The sequence below is a fragment of the Diabrotica virgifera genome, chromosome 5 (genome assembly GCF_917563875.1).
Source record: "Diabrotica virgifera virgifera chromosome 5, PGI_DIABVI_V3a".
Lineage (NCBI taxonomy): Eukaryota > Metazoa > Arthropoda > Insecta > Coleoptera > Chrysomelidae > Diabrotica > Diabrotica virgifera.
Window position 1 is genome coordinate 116,779,527 of NC_065447.1, and position 16,652 is coordinate 116,796,178.

At 32.7% G+C, this 16,652-nt stretch overlaps 1 protein-coding gene across 2 annotated transcripts in view; it reads right to left on the bottom strand.

The window, feature by feature from the left end:
* Positions 1–16,652, bottom strand: part of LOC126885118 (uncharacterized) — a 192,748-nt gene that overhangs the window by 139,246 nt on the left and 36,850 nt on the right. The window contains exon 1 of one of the 2 annotated variants that reach the window (XM_050651549.1): positions 7,455–7,639. The exons of the other annotated variant lie outside the window; for it this stretch is intronic. Coding sequence (XP_050507506.1) covers positions 7,455–7,508 — 54 coding nt within the window. The 5' untranslated portion in view covers positions 7,509–7,639. Of the gene's footprint in view, positions 1–7,454; positions 7,640–16,652 lie in introns of those variants that run through there. 2 annotated transcript variants of the gene reach the window in all.

A 16,652-nucleotide genomic window follows, 5' to 3' on the forward strand; every position in this document is an offset into this window, starting at 1 on the left:
TTTGGCGCACCCTGTATATACATACATACTGATATGATAACAAAATATTACTTTAATTATCAAACAGATATTAATTAAGTTTGACTATCAAAAATTTATTTTCTTAGGGTTATTAGTGCTTCAAATAAATTTGATTTCTGTAATGCATTTAGACTCATAGGAGAAAATTGGCAATAAATAGAGCTCCGGAAATATGCACTTAAAAAACCCTAAAATATGCATGTAAATATGCGCAAAAAACAGTTAAAATTTGCTTAATATGCTTTTATGCATTTATATTAACGCATATAAATAAAAAGGGCAATTATCCTTGTATTGAAGGTATTCATTTATTTTATGCTAAAATCACAAAAAATATTTATTGAAATTTTTATTACCTACATCATATTACATATTATTTTATTCTTTATATTTATCATCATCATCTTTTATTGTATAATTATTACAGCTAAAACCATAATATAGTATCATTACATTTATTGTATCATTATTACAGCTAAAACTATACAGGGTGTAACAAAAATACAGGTCATAAATTTAATCGCATATTCTGGGACCAAAAATAATTCGATTGAACCTAAGTTACCTTAGTACAAATATGCACATAAAAAAGTTACAGCCCTTTGAACTTACAAAATGAAAATGGATTTTTTCCAATATATCGAAAACTATTAAAGATTTTTTATTGAAAATGGACATGTGGTATTTTTATGGCAGTAGTACCTTAAGAAAAAATTATAGTTAAATTTGGACACCCCATAAAAATTTTATGGGGGTCTTGTTCCTTTAAACCCCCCCAAACTTTTGTGTACGTTCCAATTTAATTAATATTGTAGTACCATTAGTTAAACACAATGTTTTAAAAAATTTTTTGCCTCTCAGTACTTTTTCGAAAAATCAGTTTATATCGATATATTTTGAATATTTGTCAAATCCACCACATATTTGTATACGGTTAAGTACGATTATGGAAACTTGGTAAAATATGAACATTTATTTTTGATTTACATTTTTAGCTATATTTTGAACAATATTAAAAAGGATCCACATCTCGATAAAGATGCCTTATCAAAAAAATACAAAGAGGCAAAAAGTTTTAAAAACACTGTGTTTAACTAATGGTATCGCAGCAATAGTTTAATTGGAACGTACACAAATGTTTGGGGGGTTAAAGGAACAAAACCCCCATAAAATTTTTATGTAAACATATTAAAAAAGAAGCTGCAACTCGATAAAAGCCGCCTTATCGGAAAAATACTAGGAGGCAAAAAAGTTTTAAAAATATTTAATTCAACTAATGGTGCCACAAAAATAATTTAATTGGAACGTACACAAAAGTTTGGGGGTGTATAAAGGAACAAAACCCCCATAAAATTTTTATGGGGTGTCCAAATTTCACTAAAATTTTTTCTTAAGATACTACTGCCATAAGAATACCACATGTCTATTTTCAATAAAAAATCTCTAATAGTTTTCGATATATTGGAAAAAATCGATTTTCATTTTGTAATTTCAAAGGGCTGTAACTTTTTTTACGTGCATATTTGTACTAAGGTAAGTCAGGTTCAATCGAATTATTTTTGGTCCCAGAATATATGATTAAATTTATGACCTGTATTTTTGTTACACACTGTATATTAATAAATTTTTTATAAATTTTCGGGTATAATATCACAAGAGAGTGAGAATAAATTGAAAATAATGCGACAGTTTTTCGAAAATCTGTTCAGGGCTCGAGTGGCTATTGCCCATTGGCAACAAATTTCAGTAAAAATGAAGCATTATTTTCTTATTTATTCTTATTGTCGTGTGATATTTGTAAGATTATTTTTTATTACGTATATTATGGATATTTTCTTAAATGTGACAGATGTCAAAACTAGGAAACTGGTTGCCAATAAACAGAAACAATCTACTTAAAAAAATTCTATCGGTAATTTTCTACAGTAGATAGTTCTCAGTATAATTTTAATCTGATTGGACAGAATTAAAAACGTGATCAAATATGTTACTATACGATTGGAAGTTAAAATCATCAAAAAATAATCTAGATTATTGCCTACTATCGGAATAGTAGGATATCGCCTACTATCGGGAAAACACTAGGATAAGGGAATGTAAACAACTCAAGTTGGATCCCACGTGTTGGGAAATTTCAATACATTACCTTAGGGCATTATCCTAGTTGCCATGTGACCATCATAAAGCATTATATTAAAGTACGCACTTTTAACGCATCTATGTTATATTTAAAGGGTTTCTACCCGGATATTTTTCTTTGGTGGCTCAGCTAATATCCAGTTTATCTAACACTGATGATGATTTTTTATGAAAATCGAAAACGTTTTGTTGTGATGCAGCCCTTTAAAGGGATTTTAATAAAATTTTATACCTTTTACAAAGGATTTTTCAATTTTTGTGATTGATGGTATACAGCCAACTACAGGAAAAACATTTCCTTTTCCTTGTGGATTTCATTGTTTTAGGATAAATAAATTTTTTATATATAGCTGCAACAAGAGTAAAGGTTGAGATATTATGATATTATATCCTAAACCATTAAACAATCAATATTTAATTAATAAAAACCAAATGTTGACCATATTAAAGTATAAAACGTTATTTTATAATTTTTTAAAATTAGGGGTCGTTTCACCCTTAAAAAAACAAAGACTTACAACGGGTCAATATAGAAAATGAAATAGAGGGTGAAATGAGTCTAATCCCAAATTTTTGTACAATTCGATGCTGGACGAAAAAATTGCGAAGTTTTGCCGTTTTTCCAGCTTCATTTTCTGGCCTACTTGATGTCTTATTATAATTAATGATAAAGTTTACTTCAATTTTTAAAAAAAATGATTTGTTTGCTATAAAATATGTATATAGAAATTGTGAATTTACATGAAAATATGATTCGTGTGTTAAAACCAAAATTGTATTGCTTCTATATGGTAATGGAAAAGTTCTCTTATACATATTAAACGATAAATTTAAATTCCCAATAAATGATACTTTATACTCCTGGTTTCTAATGGGAATAAATTTTCTTCCACAGTTTGTTCCCAAATTTTCGACAATGAAAACTCGTTCGTCTCGAAATCTCCAAAATCCTGGTTTAAATGATACCCGAAACCGTATCAAATAATGAAAGCAAATATCGCCGATCCGAAATAAGAATGACGTAACTGCAAAAAAGACAAATTTCTCAGGAGAGCAAAAAAACGATCTTTAAATATTTAAAATAGGGATTAAATTAATTTAATCCCCCTATTTTCAGGCCTTTACACAATTGCGTCATTCTTCATCTAAAAATTTTTAAATATTTAAAATAATGATTAAATAAAGAGTAACACTCCGGAGCATGAGTATGGCGTTTATTCTTACAATGGTGGCTTTTAGTTTCATTCCTATTGGTTTGAATTTCATTATCTTAATTCAATCCCCCCATTTTTAACCCAATCTACAGTTGCATCATTCTTGTTCTTAAAATTTTGCCGTACAAAAAACACTATTTTTAAAGATTTAGTATACCGTATATTCTTACAGCGATGGCTGTAATTTTTAACCCTATTGATCCGAATTCCACTCTCTTAATTTAGTCTCCCCCATTTTCAACCCTATTTACAGTTGCGTCATTATTCATCTGAAACAAGGTGAAAAATGGTCCATATTTCAATAACGACGCAACTACCCTGTAGTGGCTCAGCACATAGTTATAGTTCTGTCGCTTTTGTATTAACTGTATACTATATACAGTTACGTCATTCTTATTCCGGACCGGCGATATGACTTACAGTTTTATCTCCAACTCCTTTTTATTTCCCAGATTTGAAGAAAACTGAAAATATCTCGGAAAATAATTACTTTAGGTGTAGCGAGTGCTAAATAAAAATGAAAGAGTCTAAACACAATTTTTTTTTAAATAAAATAGAGGGTGATCTATTTAAAAAAATTGAGTAAATCGTAATTTTGTTTTGTAGATCACGCTGTATACAAATATGATTTCAATTAAACTTTATTTAAAATCGATAGTATATTGATTACCTTAGTATATAAAATAAATAAGTGTTGATCAATTACTTGTTTATACAGGGTGTCCCGAAAAGATTGGTCATAAATTATACCACACATTCTGGGGTCAAAAATAGTTCGGTTAAACCTAACTTACCTTAGTACAAATGTGCTCATAAAAAAAGTTACAGCTCTTTGAAGTTACAAAATGAAAATCGATTTTTTTCAATATAGCGAAAACTATTAGAGATTTTTTATTGAAAATGGACATGTGTCATTCTCATGGCAGGAACATCTTAAAACAAAATTATAGTAAAATCTGTCCACCCCATAGAATTTTATGGGGGTTTTGTTCCTTTAAACCCCCCCAAACTTTTGTGTACCTTACAATTAATTCATTATTGTGGCATAGTTAGAAACAACGTTTCTAAAACTTTTTTGTCTCTTAATATTTTTTCGATAAGCCAGTTTTTATCGAGATGCGGCTTCTTTTTTAATATATTTACATACAATTTTTATGGGGGTTCTGTTCCTTTAATCCTCCCAAATGTTTGTGTACGTTCCAACTAAACTATTATTGTGGTACCATTAGTTAAACACTGTTTTTAAAACTTTTTTGCCTCTTAGTCTTTTTTTGATAAGTCACCTTTTATCGAGATGTGGCTTCTTTTTCAAAATATACCTAAATATTTAAGTTATAAATAAATTTTCAGATTATTAACAAGTGTCTATAATCATACTTAACCATATACAAATATGTGGTGGATTCGACAAATATTCAAAATATCTCGATAAACACTGACTTATTGAAAAAGTACTAAGAGGCAAAAAAGTTTTAAAAACATTACGTTTAACTAGTGGTGCCACAACAATAATTTAATTGGAACGTACACAAAAGTTTGGGGGGGTTTATAGGAACGAAACCCCCATAAAATTTTTATGGGGTGCACAAATTTAACTTAATTTTTTTTAAGATGTTGCTGTCATAAAAATTCCACATGTCCATTTTCAATAAAAAATCCCTAAGAGTTTTCGAAATAAGAAAAAAAATCGATTTTCATTTTGTAACTTCAAAGGGCTGTAACTTTTTTTGTATGTACTATTGTATATAGGTAAGTGAGGTTCAATCAACCTATTTATGACCCCAGAATATGTGCTATAATTTATGACCAATCTTTTCGGGACACCCTGTATACATGGTGCTGATTTCATAGGGATTTCATAATAAAAATGGTCATAATTTGTTAAATACTCTATTAATGGGAACCATATATCATAAGAACAAAAATTATGAGAGGAATATAAATATCAAAAAATCTATAGGGTGTCCCATTTAAAAATCTGTATGTTTGTTATACCACGTATATACAGTGAGCACGTAAAGGTTGGAATAAATTAATTTTCACACATTTAACATTTAATGAACATTTAATTTAAGCGAAAATCAATAATTAGTTTTTAAATAAAATTTGCTTTTGTTTTCTGAGAGCAGTAAAATATATTTTGGATTAAATAAATTACATGCATTCTTCTTTTTATGTCAATAAATTTAATTAAAAAAAAAATATTTGGACAACCTGTATAAATAATTATGCTAGTGTTTATATTAGTGAATAGAGAATTGAGTTACATTTTAAATGAGCTATCACACGACCCCTATTTCCATTTAAAAAATCATCGATGACGGCATCTCGCCCAGATGGGTGAGGTCAATAGTATGATATATATGTCAAAAAGTCGTAATTTAAAAATAAAAATTGACCTGTTTCGGGATTTTTTTTCCAAAATCGTCCATTCTCGAGAAAATGAATTTATTCCACCCTTTACGTGCTCACTGTATAACCACGTTTCGATATTCTATACTATATTGGAATTATCGACTGATTGCCACTAAAAACTCACCCCGCATATGACAAAAAATCATAATTAAAAAAATAGACCTGTCTCGGGGTATTTTCTCCAAAGTGGCCTATTAACGAAAATATAAATTTATTCCATAATTTTCTAAATTTCAATACGAAATGAAGTGCATGTAAGCAATGATTTTAGTTGTTAAAACTGTTTTTTAAAGGTCTAAAATGTACCTACTCGTTCCATAATAACAGTATATTTATTATTAAAATCACTTTATCACTTTTTCTCTTTTCTCGATTATTAGTTTTTATTGTATACCAATAATAAAATATTGTAATCACTGAAATCATAGATAGTGAAAAAATAATGATGTTAATTAAATTAATGAATAATTTACGCGATTATACAAGTCACTGTTATCCAAAGATATTTAATTAACTGAACGAAATAGCTATCTCTATGCGCCTGATGATGACATCGCTGTCAACTATTGTTTACATCTAGTGCATAGCTTATGCGAATAAACTGTATATATTATATTACTATTAGTCAAATGATAAATTGATTGTCTTGATGATCACATTTTTAAAAAGACTTTTAAAGGACTCTAGATAAAGCCATTTTCAAAAAAGAATGTGTGTGTACTTTGTACGCACGTAAGAAGTTATACATCTACTAAGTATATGATTTAAACGAAATTAATATACTTTTTATTTATATTTTATTTAAATATTAAACTAATTTATACTTACTACTTCTCAAACCTTTTTATTAAAACAGTGCCAAAAATTAAAATAATAAAAGAATATAACACACACAAACACATTAAAAATGCCACAAATGATTTCTGAACATTAATTGTCGGAAAATTTTTTAACTAAATACGTATTTTCTGAAAATAAAATTATATAATAAATATACTTACAATCATAAAATGTATAAAGAAAATAAAAAAATAAAAGTTTTTATTGGGATTCGAACCAGCTATCAGCGCGGTTGGTATATTGGGGTTCATTCGCCTTAAAGGCTTCGCCACGGAGGCAATGTGTCATTATGTGCGAAGATCGACTAACTAAACGGATTAAGCTTTTGACATTTTTGAATTAAATTAAATTATTTTGATTTTGAATTGAAATGATTTAGAATTAAAAAAATACAACGAAACATAGAGTAAGAAAACAATATATTAGGTGAACATTGATAGAAATTTTAATGGTAATCAAATTATGTATATAAAAGTATTACATACTATGTATTTTGGTAGGTTCAAATAGGTAGGTACCTATGATACATTTACAATTATTACGTACCTGTTGCTTTAAAAAACTATTTAAATGTCACTACAATTATAAACTATTTTGTTTCTGTCCTCACAACAATAAAACTAATATATTATACATTTGTTTACCTTCATATTGAACAATTATTTATTATTGACAGATCATTTCAACACCCAATCAGAGCCCGTATAACGACTAATACTATACTGTCGGTGTGCGAATGCGCACAAATCAATATAAATTCACCCTCAATCTCAATCGCACCTAAAGAAGTATAACTTCAAAAAATTGAAAAATAACGAAACTTACAAGTTTATTACTGCAACTACGGCTGCCGGTTTCGGGATCTACAAAAGAGCCCATGCTCAGGCCCAAACGTTAGAAAATTACTTAACTCGTTTATTGTTGGTACAAATATAAATTTTGCGATAATAGAAAAATATATTGTAGTAAAAATTGTTTTTAATATGATTTAAGTGTATTGCAAGCATACTTACATACAACGTACAAGGTACAAGGTCTTTCAGTTGATATATTTAATAGCTTGGCTTTCGACAGGACGATGTTTATATAGAAATTAGCAGTATTAAGTAGGTACTTGAGTAAAAAATAAGGACAGTGTCTTAAGGAAAAGTGATGGGAAAAGACAAGGTACCCAATGTTTGTATTAATTAATTGAGACATGCACAAAATCATGTGCATATAACTGGATGTTATTTTACTTATATTAAAATATAATATAATGTTTATATTAAAAATAATTAATTTATTTTCAACAACCACAAAAAAGAAATAGGAGAAAACACGTTAACAAAAATACTAAATAAAGATACTAAAGCATTTTAGATACTAAAACAATTTAAGAGACTAGGCGCAAAATCTTAGTTCAATACTATTTAAATGGATTTATGTTTTTCGAATCCTGAGAAAACGAATAATTATTTGTGAAAATTTTAAATGGAGAATGAAAGACTACATTATTACCGAGGGCCGAAACTCCCTTAGAATAAACAAAAAAAAAAAAGCTTTGTGCGTCTAAAAAGGCGGAAACATTGCATCGCGATGTCTTCCCTTAAATAGGCAGGATTATTGATATTTGTTTCAGAGTTGTGACTGCATAGCTTTACTGAGGATGCACAGATGCTGAAATAGCTATATGGAGATGGTGGTCCAACTCTGAATCAAATAAAAACAAAAACTGCCTTTATCTTTTTCATCTTTACTCAGATTTGAGTACCTGAAACTGTCTTTCGGTCCTTTTCCTAGACGAAAAGAAGGTAAATACGTGGCCAAAGTGTCCTTTATTTGCTTTCTTCTATGTTCGTCGTCTCTTGTACTTATTCTATTGTAAAAGCCGGAGATACAGAATGCAGCCAGAAAGCAGTTTCTTAACGAACAATCTTGGATTTAAAATATTGTTTATTATTTTTATTTAAATTATTCTAATTGTATAAAAGTAGCAAACTTTGTAGTTTTCTTTTCTGTAGTAGGCTTTTCGTCTTCCTCGTATTACGAGAGATGTCGCTGTTTTGCGTCTCAAAAGGTGGAAACATTGCATCGCGATGTTTTCCATTAACTAGGCAGGATTGTTGATATTTGTTTCAGAGTTGTGACTGCATAGGTTCACTGAGGATGCATAGATGCTGAAATAGCTATATGGAGATGGTGGTCCAACTCTGAATCAAATAAAAACAAAAACTGTCTTTACATTAAAAAAAAAGCTTCTTTTGAATAAAATATTTGAAATTAAAAATCACACTAAATTTTCTCATTTTTTTCACCCCTATAATTTAATAAAATAAACATTTCAGAAGTTTTAATGAATTTTGGCCATCGGTAATAATGTAATCTCTCATTCTGCGTTTAAATTTTTCAAAAATACTTTTTAAAAATAATAGCATTGGGCTAATATTTTACGCCTACCCCCTTAAGTAAAAAGTTAAATGTTTTCAATAAATATTAAATGAAAATTTTTATGTTTAGGTTGAGTTTGGGTCCAAATTAATTGTTATTAATGTCACTGAATGTATTTTTTCATAGAAACGAAGGACATCTGACGTAATATACTTGACGACGGGAAATTATCAAAAATTATCGGGTATAATATCACAAGAGAGTGAGAATAAATTGAAAATAATGCGACAGTATTTCGAAAATTTGTTGTTTGGCTATTGCCCAATGACAACAAATTTGAGTAAAAATGAAACATTATTTTCTTATTTATTCTTACTGCCGTGTGATATTCGTAAGATTATTTTTTAATACGTATATTATGGATATTTTCTTAAATGTGACAGTTGTCAAAACTAGGAGACTGGTTGCCATTAAACAGAAACAATCTACTTAAAAAAATTCTATCGGTAATTTTCTACAGTAGATAATTCTCAGTATAATTTTAATCTGATTGGACAGAATTAAACACGTGATCAAATATCTTACTATACGATTGGAAGTTAAAATCATTAAAAAATAATCAGCTTAATTTAGATTTCTGTAGCTTTCGATTGGTCAGAATCTCCTATGAATGAAATATTTAAAATAATTACCAATGCTGCTACTAGCTCCATCTTTAAATTGAAAAAGTCAAATGAGATAGGAAATAAAATTCGAAATTTATCCTCTATGCTTTGAAAAATGAAGCAGAATAGAGTGGCGAAATACTCGACAAGGAAAATCTAAAATAGCATTTCACGACCTGTCATTCACCGTGATAATCATCTTAGCATTTAAGCGAATTATTTCCTTTAATATCCACAAAAGTGAATAAAGTATAAATTAAAGGAAAGATAGAAAAGACAAAAACCTATTTGTCATGAGCCACAACTCTGTTTCTATTGGGTCTACAGACTTCATAAATACACCATTTTTTAGTTTTTTATAGGCTACATAATAAATATGTTAATAATAATTTTTTTCGACAAAATACTTTTTGAGTAATTTGCGAAAGACCGTCTGAACAGGGTTACGAAAAACGAAAAAATAAACATTTTCACTCACAAATGAATCGACAAGTATTGACTTAGCAAAAAAACACAGAACAAACATTGCTCAGAATTAGTCAGTTGATAAATAGAGGGAAGAGGAGCCTAAATCCAAATTTTCAACAAATCCGTCATGACTAGGAAAATTATACTCAAAAGCGGTAATTTACTTATGGTTTACTGGTTTATTTATGGATTTGTTTCAACATTGAATTACAGAACATTGAACTATTTTTCAAAACGGTAGTAGGCATTCTTTGAAGAAATCAGGTTAGTTTGATATTGCACCAATATATTCCGATGCATGTAATCCTAGTATTCTGCAAGTATTGTATTGCCATTTATACTTCTAGAGTGTTTATCGGTGACTGTTTAAGTATGCTTCAATAAACATCCTAGCAATAAAGTCACGGAAGACAAAGTAGAAAAATTTTCATGTGAAATGCGAATGTAGATTTATTATAATTTTTTTATTGGAAATTTGTATGTCTAAGGAAATACATTTAACCGACATACTGGATTTCTAAATATTTCTATTAGGAAAAAAAACATTTTGACAAATTATTATTTTTTTTTAATTGCCCTTTTGCCAGATTTCAGTAAGAGCCTAAGAAGGTATCCATTGAAATCTGGCAGACAGCGGTGAAAAAAAAATCTTTTTTTGACATCTAATGTCACGGAGCAAGACACCCTGGCGTCCTCTGGCTAAGTATTGTAGGCCAGAAGACACCAGGGTAGTGCTGGATTAACCGTATTCCGGCTAAAACCGTAACCACCGCTCCAAAGTAGTGGCAAAAGAAACCAAAATCCATACACCGTCCTTGGTTTAATTTCCTCTTCTGTCTTCCTGTTCCTTCTTCTTCATCACGCCCGAGATCAGACAGTGCACCTCTCTCCATTCTTTCTCTCCTCTTAACATCACATTTACTATATTTCTTTCATCCAGCCTGAAACCCATCCGCCTCTCGAAGTCTCCCGTCTCATTTGCCCACCTCTGACAGTTAAAGAGGTGGGCGGGAGCGTCCGGCACCCCACAAACAGCACAGTTCGCTGAAGCTGATTTACCTATCCTATTTGTGTAGGTGCCGAAGCTACCATGCCCGGTCAGAAACTGCGCCAGGAAGAAGTCCAGTTTCCTGAACTTACATTCCCACCACGGCCTCAGATCGGGAATAAGCTCCTTCGTCCACCTTGCCTTTCCGCTATCACTCGCCCATTCTCTCTGCCACTCCTCTATCGTTCTCTCTCGATCTTCATCATCTATATTTCCATCCATCCTCCTCGCATATGCTCTCGCTCGCTCTTTACACAATAAGACGATCGGTATCGCCGCTCCAATAAAATAAAGAGCCTCGTTTGAGGCCGTCCTATAGGCACTAGATACCCTGAGAAGCATTCGCCTTTGCGAAGTCTCCAACAGCTTGGCGTACTTCGCTGTATTCAGCACGCTGCACCACACGGGAGCAGCGTATGTAACCACCGACTGGAAAACTCCATTTAAAACCATCCTTTGGTACTACCTGGGCCTCTAATGTTCGGCATTAGCCGTACCAATACCTCCAGACTTCGGTTCGCCTTCTCCACCGTCTTTTGGACATGTACTCCAAATCTCAGTCCTTCCGACAGCCAGACTCCGAGGTACTTAACCGATTTAACTGGTACAACCTCTACCCCTTCCACTAAAAAGCGAAGAGATGATTTGTCTCGGCTCCCTTTGAGAACTACCACCTCAGTTTTCTGAGGTGCTAGTTGTAGATCGTTCTCTCTGATCCACCTACTAATACGACGCAGGGCTGTGTTAGCCGCATTAACCATCTCCGTTTTTTGGCTCGCCTTCGCAACCAGTGCGAGATCATCGGCATAAGCTACAAAAGTGCAACCCCTCGGCATCTGTAACCTCAGCACCCCATCGTACAGGACATTCCAGAGGGTGGGACCCAGTACCGAACCTTGCGAAACACCCTGCGACAACTTGATGCTGGTATCCTTTTCCGTTATGAACCTCTCAGTAAAGTACCTGTCAACCACGTTAACCAGGTACTCACTGACACCCAAATCTCTCAGCCTGGACATGATTTTTTCCCATGATGCCGTATTAAAGGCATTTTTGACATCTAGCAAGATGAGAGCCACCCATTTCTTTGTATCCTGCGTGACTAAGCAGGTCACTTCTGATACCGCATCTATGGTGGACCTTTTGGTCCTAAAACCATACGGACGATCGCTTAATGCATGCTTTTCTTCCAGCTCTCGCTCAAGGCGACCTTTTACAAGTTGTTCGTATAATTTAGCTACCGAGCTAAGAAGGCAAATTGGCCGAAAACGCACCTCTTCCTCATACCCTCTACCTTTCGGGATAAGTACAACCTTAGCCTCTTTCAACCGAGTTGGGAACTGCTGATGTTCGAGCAGTTCGTTTAGCAGCCTAAGGAAAACCTGCGGGTATCTTTGTGCGGCGAGCCTTACCGTTTCCGGCATGACTCCGTCTATGCCATGTGCCTTTCGGATCTTTATCCTTTCAACGGCCTCGCGGAGTTCCAACTCAGTATAGGATTCCGCATCTACGAAATCGGTAACCCTTTACCTCTATCCTCCACCCGAGGAAAGAGCTCCCGTATTAAACGGAGTTTCTCTTCCTCGGGCAGGGGGTAGGGTGTCTTTTTCCCCTTTAGTTCTCTACACACAATCTTGAAACCCTGGCCCCAAATATCTCTTTCGAGGTTACTCCACCTTTCTCTTTTCGATCGTCTAATCTCATTTCTGTACTCATTCTGCATTCGCTTCAATTCATTCATTCTCTCTTCCAAATCTGCTGCTTGCACTCTTCTTAACCTCTTGCACTCCCTTCTTACTCTCATACAATTTGTCCTCAGATATTCAAGCCGGTCATTCCACCAGTATGGTTGTTTCCTTTCATACCTCACATTTGACCTCACACATGCCAAATCAGGCCAAAAGCATCCACAAAAATCTCCTCATTTAAACATCTTTTTAGATCGATATCTCCATCTTTTCGTTTTTTCCGTTTGCTCGATAGTTCAAAACTTACATACTTATGTAAGCTGAGCGATTCTTCTTCCAGAACAGTCCAGCCTACGGCCCTGTTAAAAAGTGGTGTTGAAACCAGCGAGATATCTAGAAAAGATTCACTGTTACCTCTCACGAACGTGGGTGCCTTACCGTCATTTAGCACGGTAAGTCCCACGGCGTGAATCCATTCTGTTAGGTATTTCCCTCTCCGATCTTGCACTCGTGGATTCCATGGACGATCCTTTGCATTCAGGTCACCGGCTATGACGACCGGTACGCTCTCCGCCCTAGCCTCTTGCATAATCGAGTCAATTTACTGTTCATATACTCCAAACGGGACGTTAAGTGAAACATAGCAGTTGTACACCACCAGGTCTCCAACGTATACCTTAACATAGCCAATCTTAACAGACTGTTTGATGATGCCCACTCCTCGGTTCACCACGTATACGGCCACGTCAGATCTCCTATCTTTAATGATTCCCTGTCGAGAGACCACATTTACATTGGGCTCCCGAAAGAGAATCATGTCATAACCTTCCCTTCGTACGAGTGCTTCTCACGAGTGCTTTTCACTCACAAATGAATCGACAAGTATTGACTTAGCAAAAAAACACAGAACAAACGTTGCTAAGAATTAGTCAGTTTATAAATAGAGGGAAGAGGAGCCTAAATCCAAATTTTCAACAAATCTGTCATGACTAAAAAAATTACACTCAAAAGCGGCCATTTACTTATGGTTTACCGGTTTATTTATGGATTTGTTGCAACATTGAATTACAGAACATTGAACTATTTTTCAAAACGGTAGTAGGCATTCTTTGAAGAAATCAGGTTAGTTTGATATTGCACCAATATATTCCGATGCATGTAATTCTAGTACTCTGCAAGTATTGTATTGCCATTTATACTTCTAGAGTGTTTATCGGTGACTGTTTAAGTATGCTTCAATAAACATCCTAGCAATAAAGTCACGGAAGAAAAAGTAGAAAAATTTTCATGTGAAATGCGAATGTAGATTTATTATAATTATTGTTATTGGAAATTTGTATGTCTAAGGAAATAAATTTAACCGACATACTGGATTTCTAAATATTTCTATTAGGAAACAAAACATTTTGACAAATAATTAAAGACTTAAAAATATGTATGCATTTATTTCTACGTGTAACAATTAATTATATGTGTCATTTTCAACGAAAACTTTGTTTTCGTTTATCAATTCGCGAAATTCGTTCGTTCGTTTGTGCGTCTCCGTCCCTGCAATACTTGGAGCCGATCTACCGATTTTTGGTTTTGTCCCCCGACTACAAATCTGAAAACAGAATTTCGATATCTTATACTAATAGTCTGGTCAGATTATTATCGGAGAATATGCCATTTCTGGGAAAAGTTATTTACCAGCAATTTTATTGCTGGAGTCGAATATTATGATTCTATATATCAATAATATCGGTGCCACCCAAAATCCCGACAGCCAAAATCCCGACAGCCAAAATCCCGACGGCCAAAACACCGACACGCCAGAATCCCGACAGGCTAGAATCCCGACATGCAACAATCCTCGTATAAGTAAAAATTCCGACCACTACATTTTGTTTAGTAACAAAAATTAAAAAACAGATGGCCATAAACAAAAAACAAGAACTAAATGTAGCTATATGTTCAAAAGAAACTTATCAAACCTGTCGGGATTCTGGCCTGTCGGGATTTTGGCCTGTCGTTATTCTGGCGTGTCGGGATTTTGGCCGTCGGGATTGTGGCTGTCGGGATTTTGGCTGTCGGGATTTTGGGGTAGACCACAATAATATAGATATGCAAAGTTCACAGATAATGTGCTACTTTTTTATAAACAAAATGGCGCCCGAAAATCGTGTGTTTCTTAATTTTTGCTCTATAACTCCAAAGATTTTAACTTTACACCAAAAACACTCAAATAAAAATTCACTGCAATTAAACTATACATTAGAGACAGGTTTTTTCCGATTTACTCCGACTATCATTTTCCTCTGAAATTGCGAGGTTTTCCAACAAAATCTTTAATTGTCAACTAAAGTTTTAGCTAAGTAATTATTTATTAATAATTAAGTAGCTTATGATATAAACGCTCTTTTGGCATAGATTGTGTTTCCAGAAGCCTATGGAAATTGAATAGACAGTTTAGCAACAATTAAATTGTTAATTAAAAATTTACGGTCGCTATAACAACCTCAATAATTATCAGACATAAGAATAGCTATGATTTTTGTATAAAAGAACACTGTACCTATCTAATGCACTTTACAGAATTGAAATTGGTCTATTTAAGCGGCCTCAGGAATATTTTAAAATTATAAACAATTCTCTGGCTTATAAACAAATATAATATTTCGGTAAATATTAAATTAAATTAAATTATGGCAAAGGTATTGGAAAGAAAGCGGTAGGTTGCTTCTTTTAAAAGAAAAAACATTTGATTACGTGGATTCTGAGATACAACCGGTCAAAGTTGATCGGTACGGCGAATATATAAATAATAGTATAGTAATTTTTAAACCATCACCTTTTTATTACTGTCTTTTTTCTCCATACAATATTTTCATATCTTCAAATGGCTCATGACATATATTATAATAATAAAAATATCGGTAATGCGAGTGAAAAATAACAAAAATACCAAAATTTCAATCAAAAATCAGGTTAGAGAAAATGGAATCTCAAAGTTCAAAATCGGTATACGTTAAAAAAAGCATTTTCTCGGATTTACATGGAGCAATTTTCTTCATTTTTTTTTTGTTCTGTAGTAACTCGTGTAGAGCTATCTAACTAACGCATTTTTAAATGTCAAAGTTGCTTTTGTTTTGTTATAATAAATTAATTTATATATATGAAAATAAATTACATGTTTTTTACAGTTTTAGACTTTTTTTAGATAAACTTACCACAAGTATACCTTCTAAAATTTAAAATAGAAATATTCTCATTTGAAAGCTGCATAATTATTTAAACAATCTTTGTTTAAAAAAATTAAAAATGTTTGTTTAAATAAATTAAATTTTTTATTATAACAAAACAAAAGCAACTTTAACATTTAATAATGCGTTAGTTAGATGGCTCTACTCGATCCAATTAAAACCGACCACAAGAGCTCCTAGTGTCTAGGGTTTCTGAACAAAAATACGCAATAGGAGCTATTTTCCTGGTGCCCAAATAGTTTAAAACTCCAGAAGATGACGTGCTTTAGTAGTGACCCTTTGTACCCAGTGATCCGGGGATCTGTTTGGATAAATTTAGTGCTGATAATCCTTTAAACTCCAGAAGATGACGTGCCTTTGCAGTGCCCCTAGGCTTGGTGTTCCGGGTGTCGTTTCTGATGGCCTATGTTTGCGTTCAGCCATTCCAAAAATAGCCGCGGTTCTGATGGCATATTTATGTTTAGTGACCTCAAAAACCCCCCGAATAACAAAATATAGCTCTTGATGTACTGATTTTGCCCTTTTTTATGCACCTTTGGATG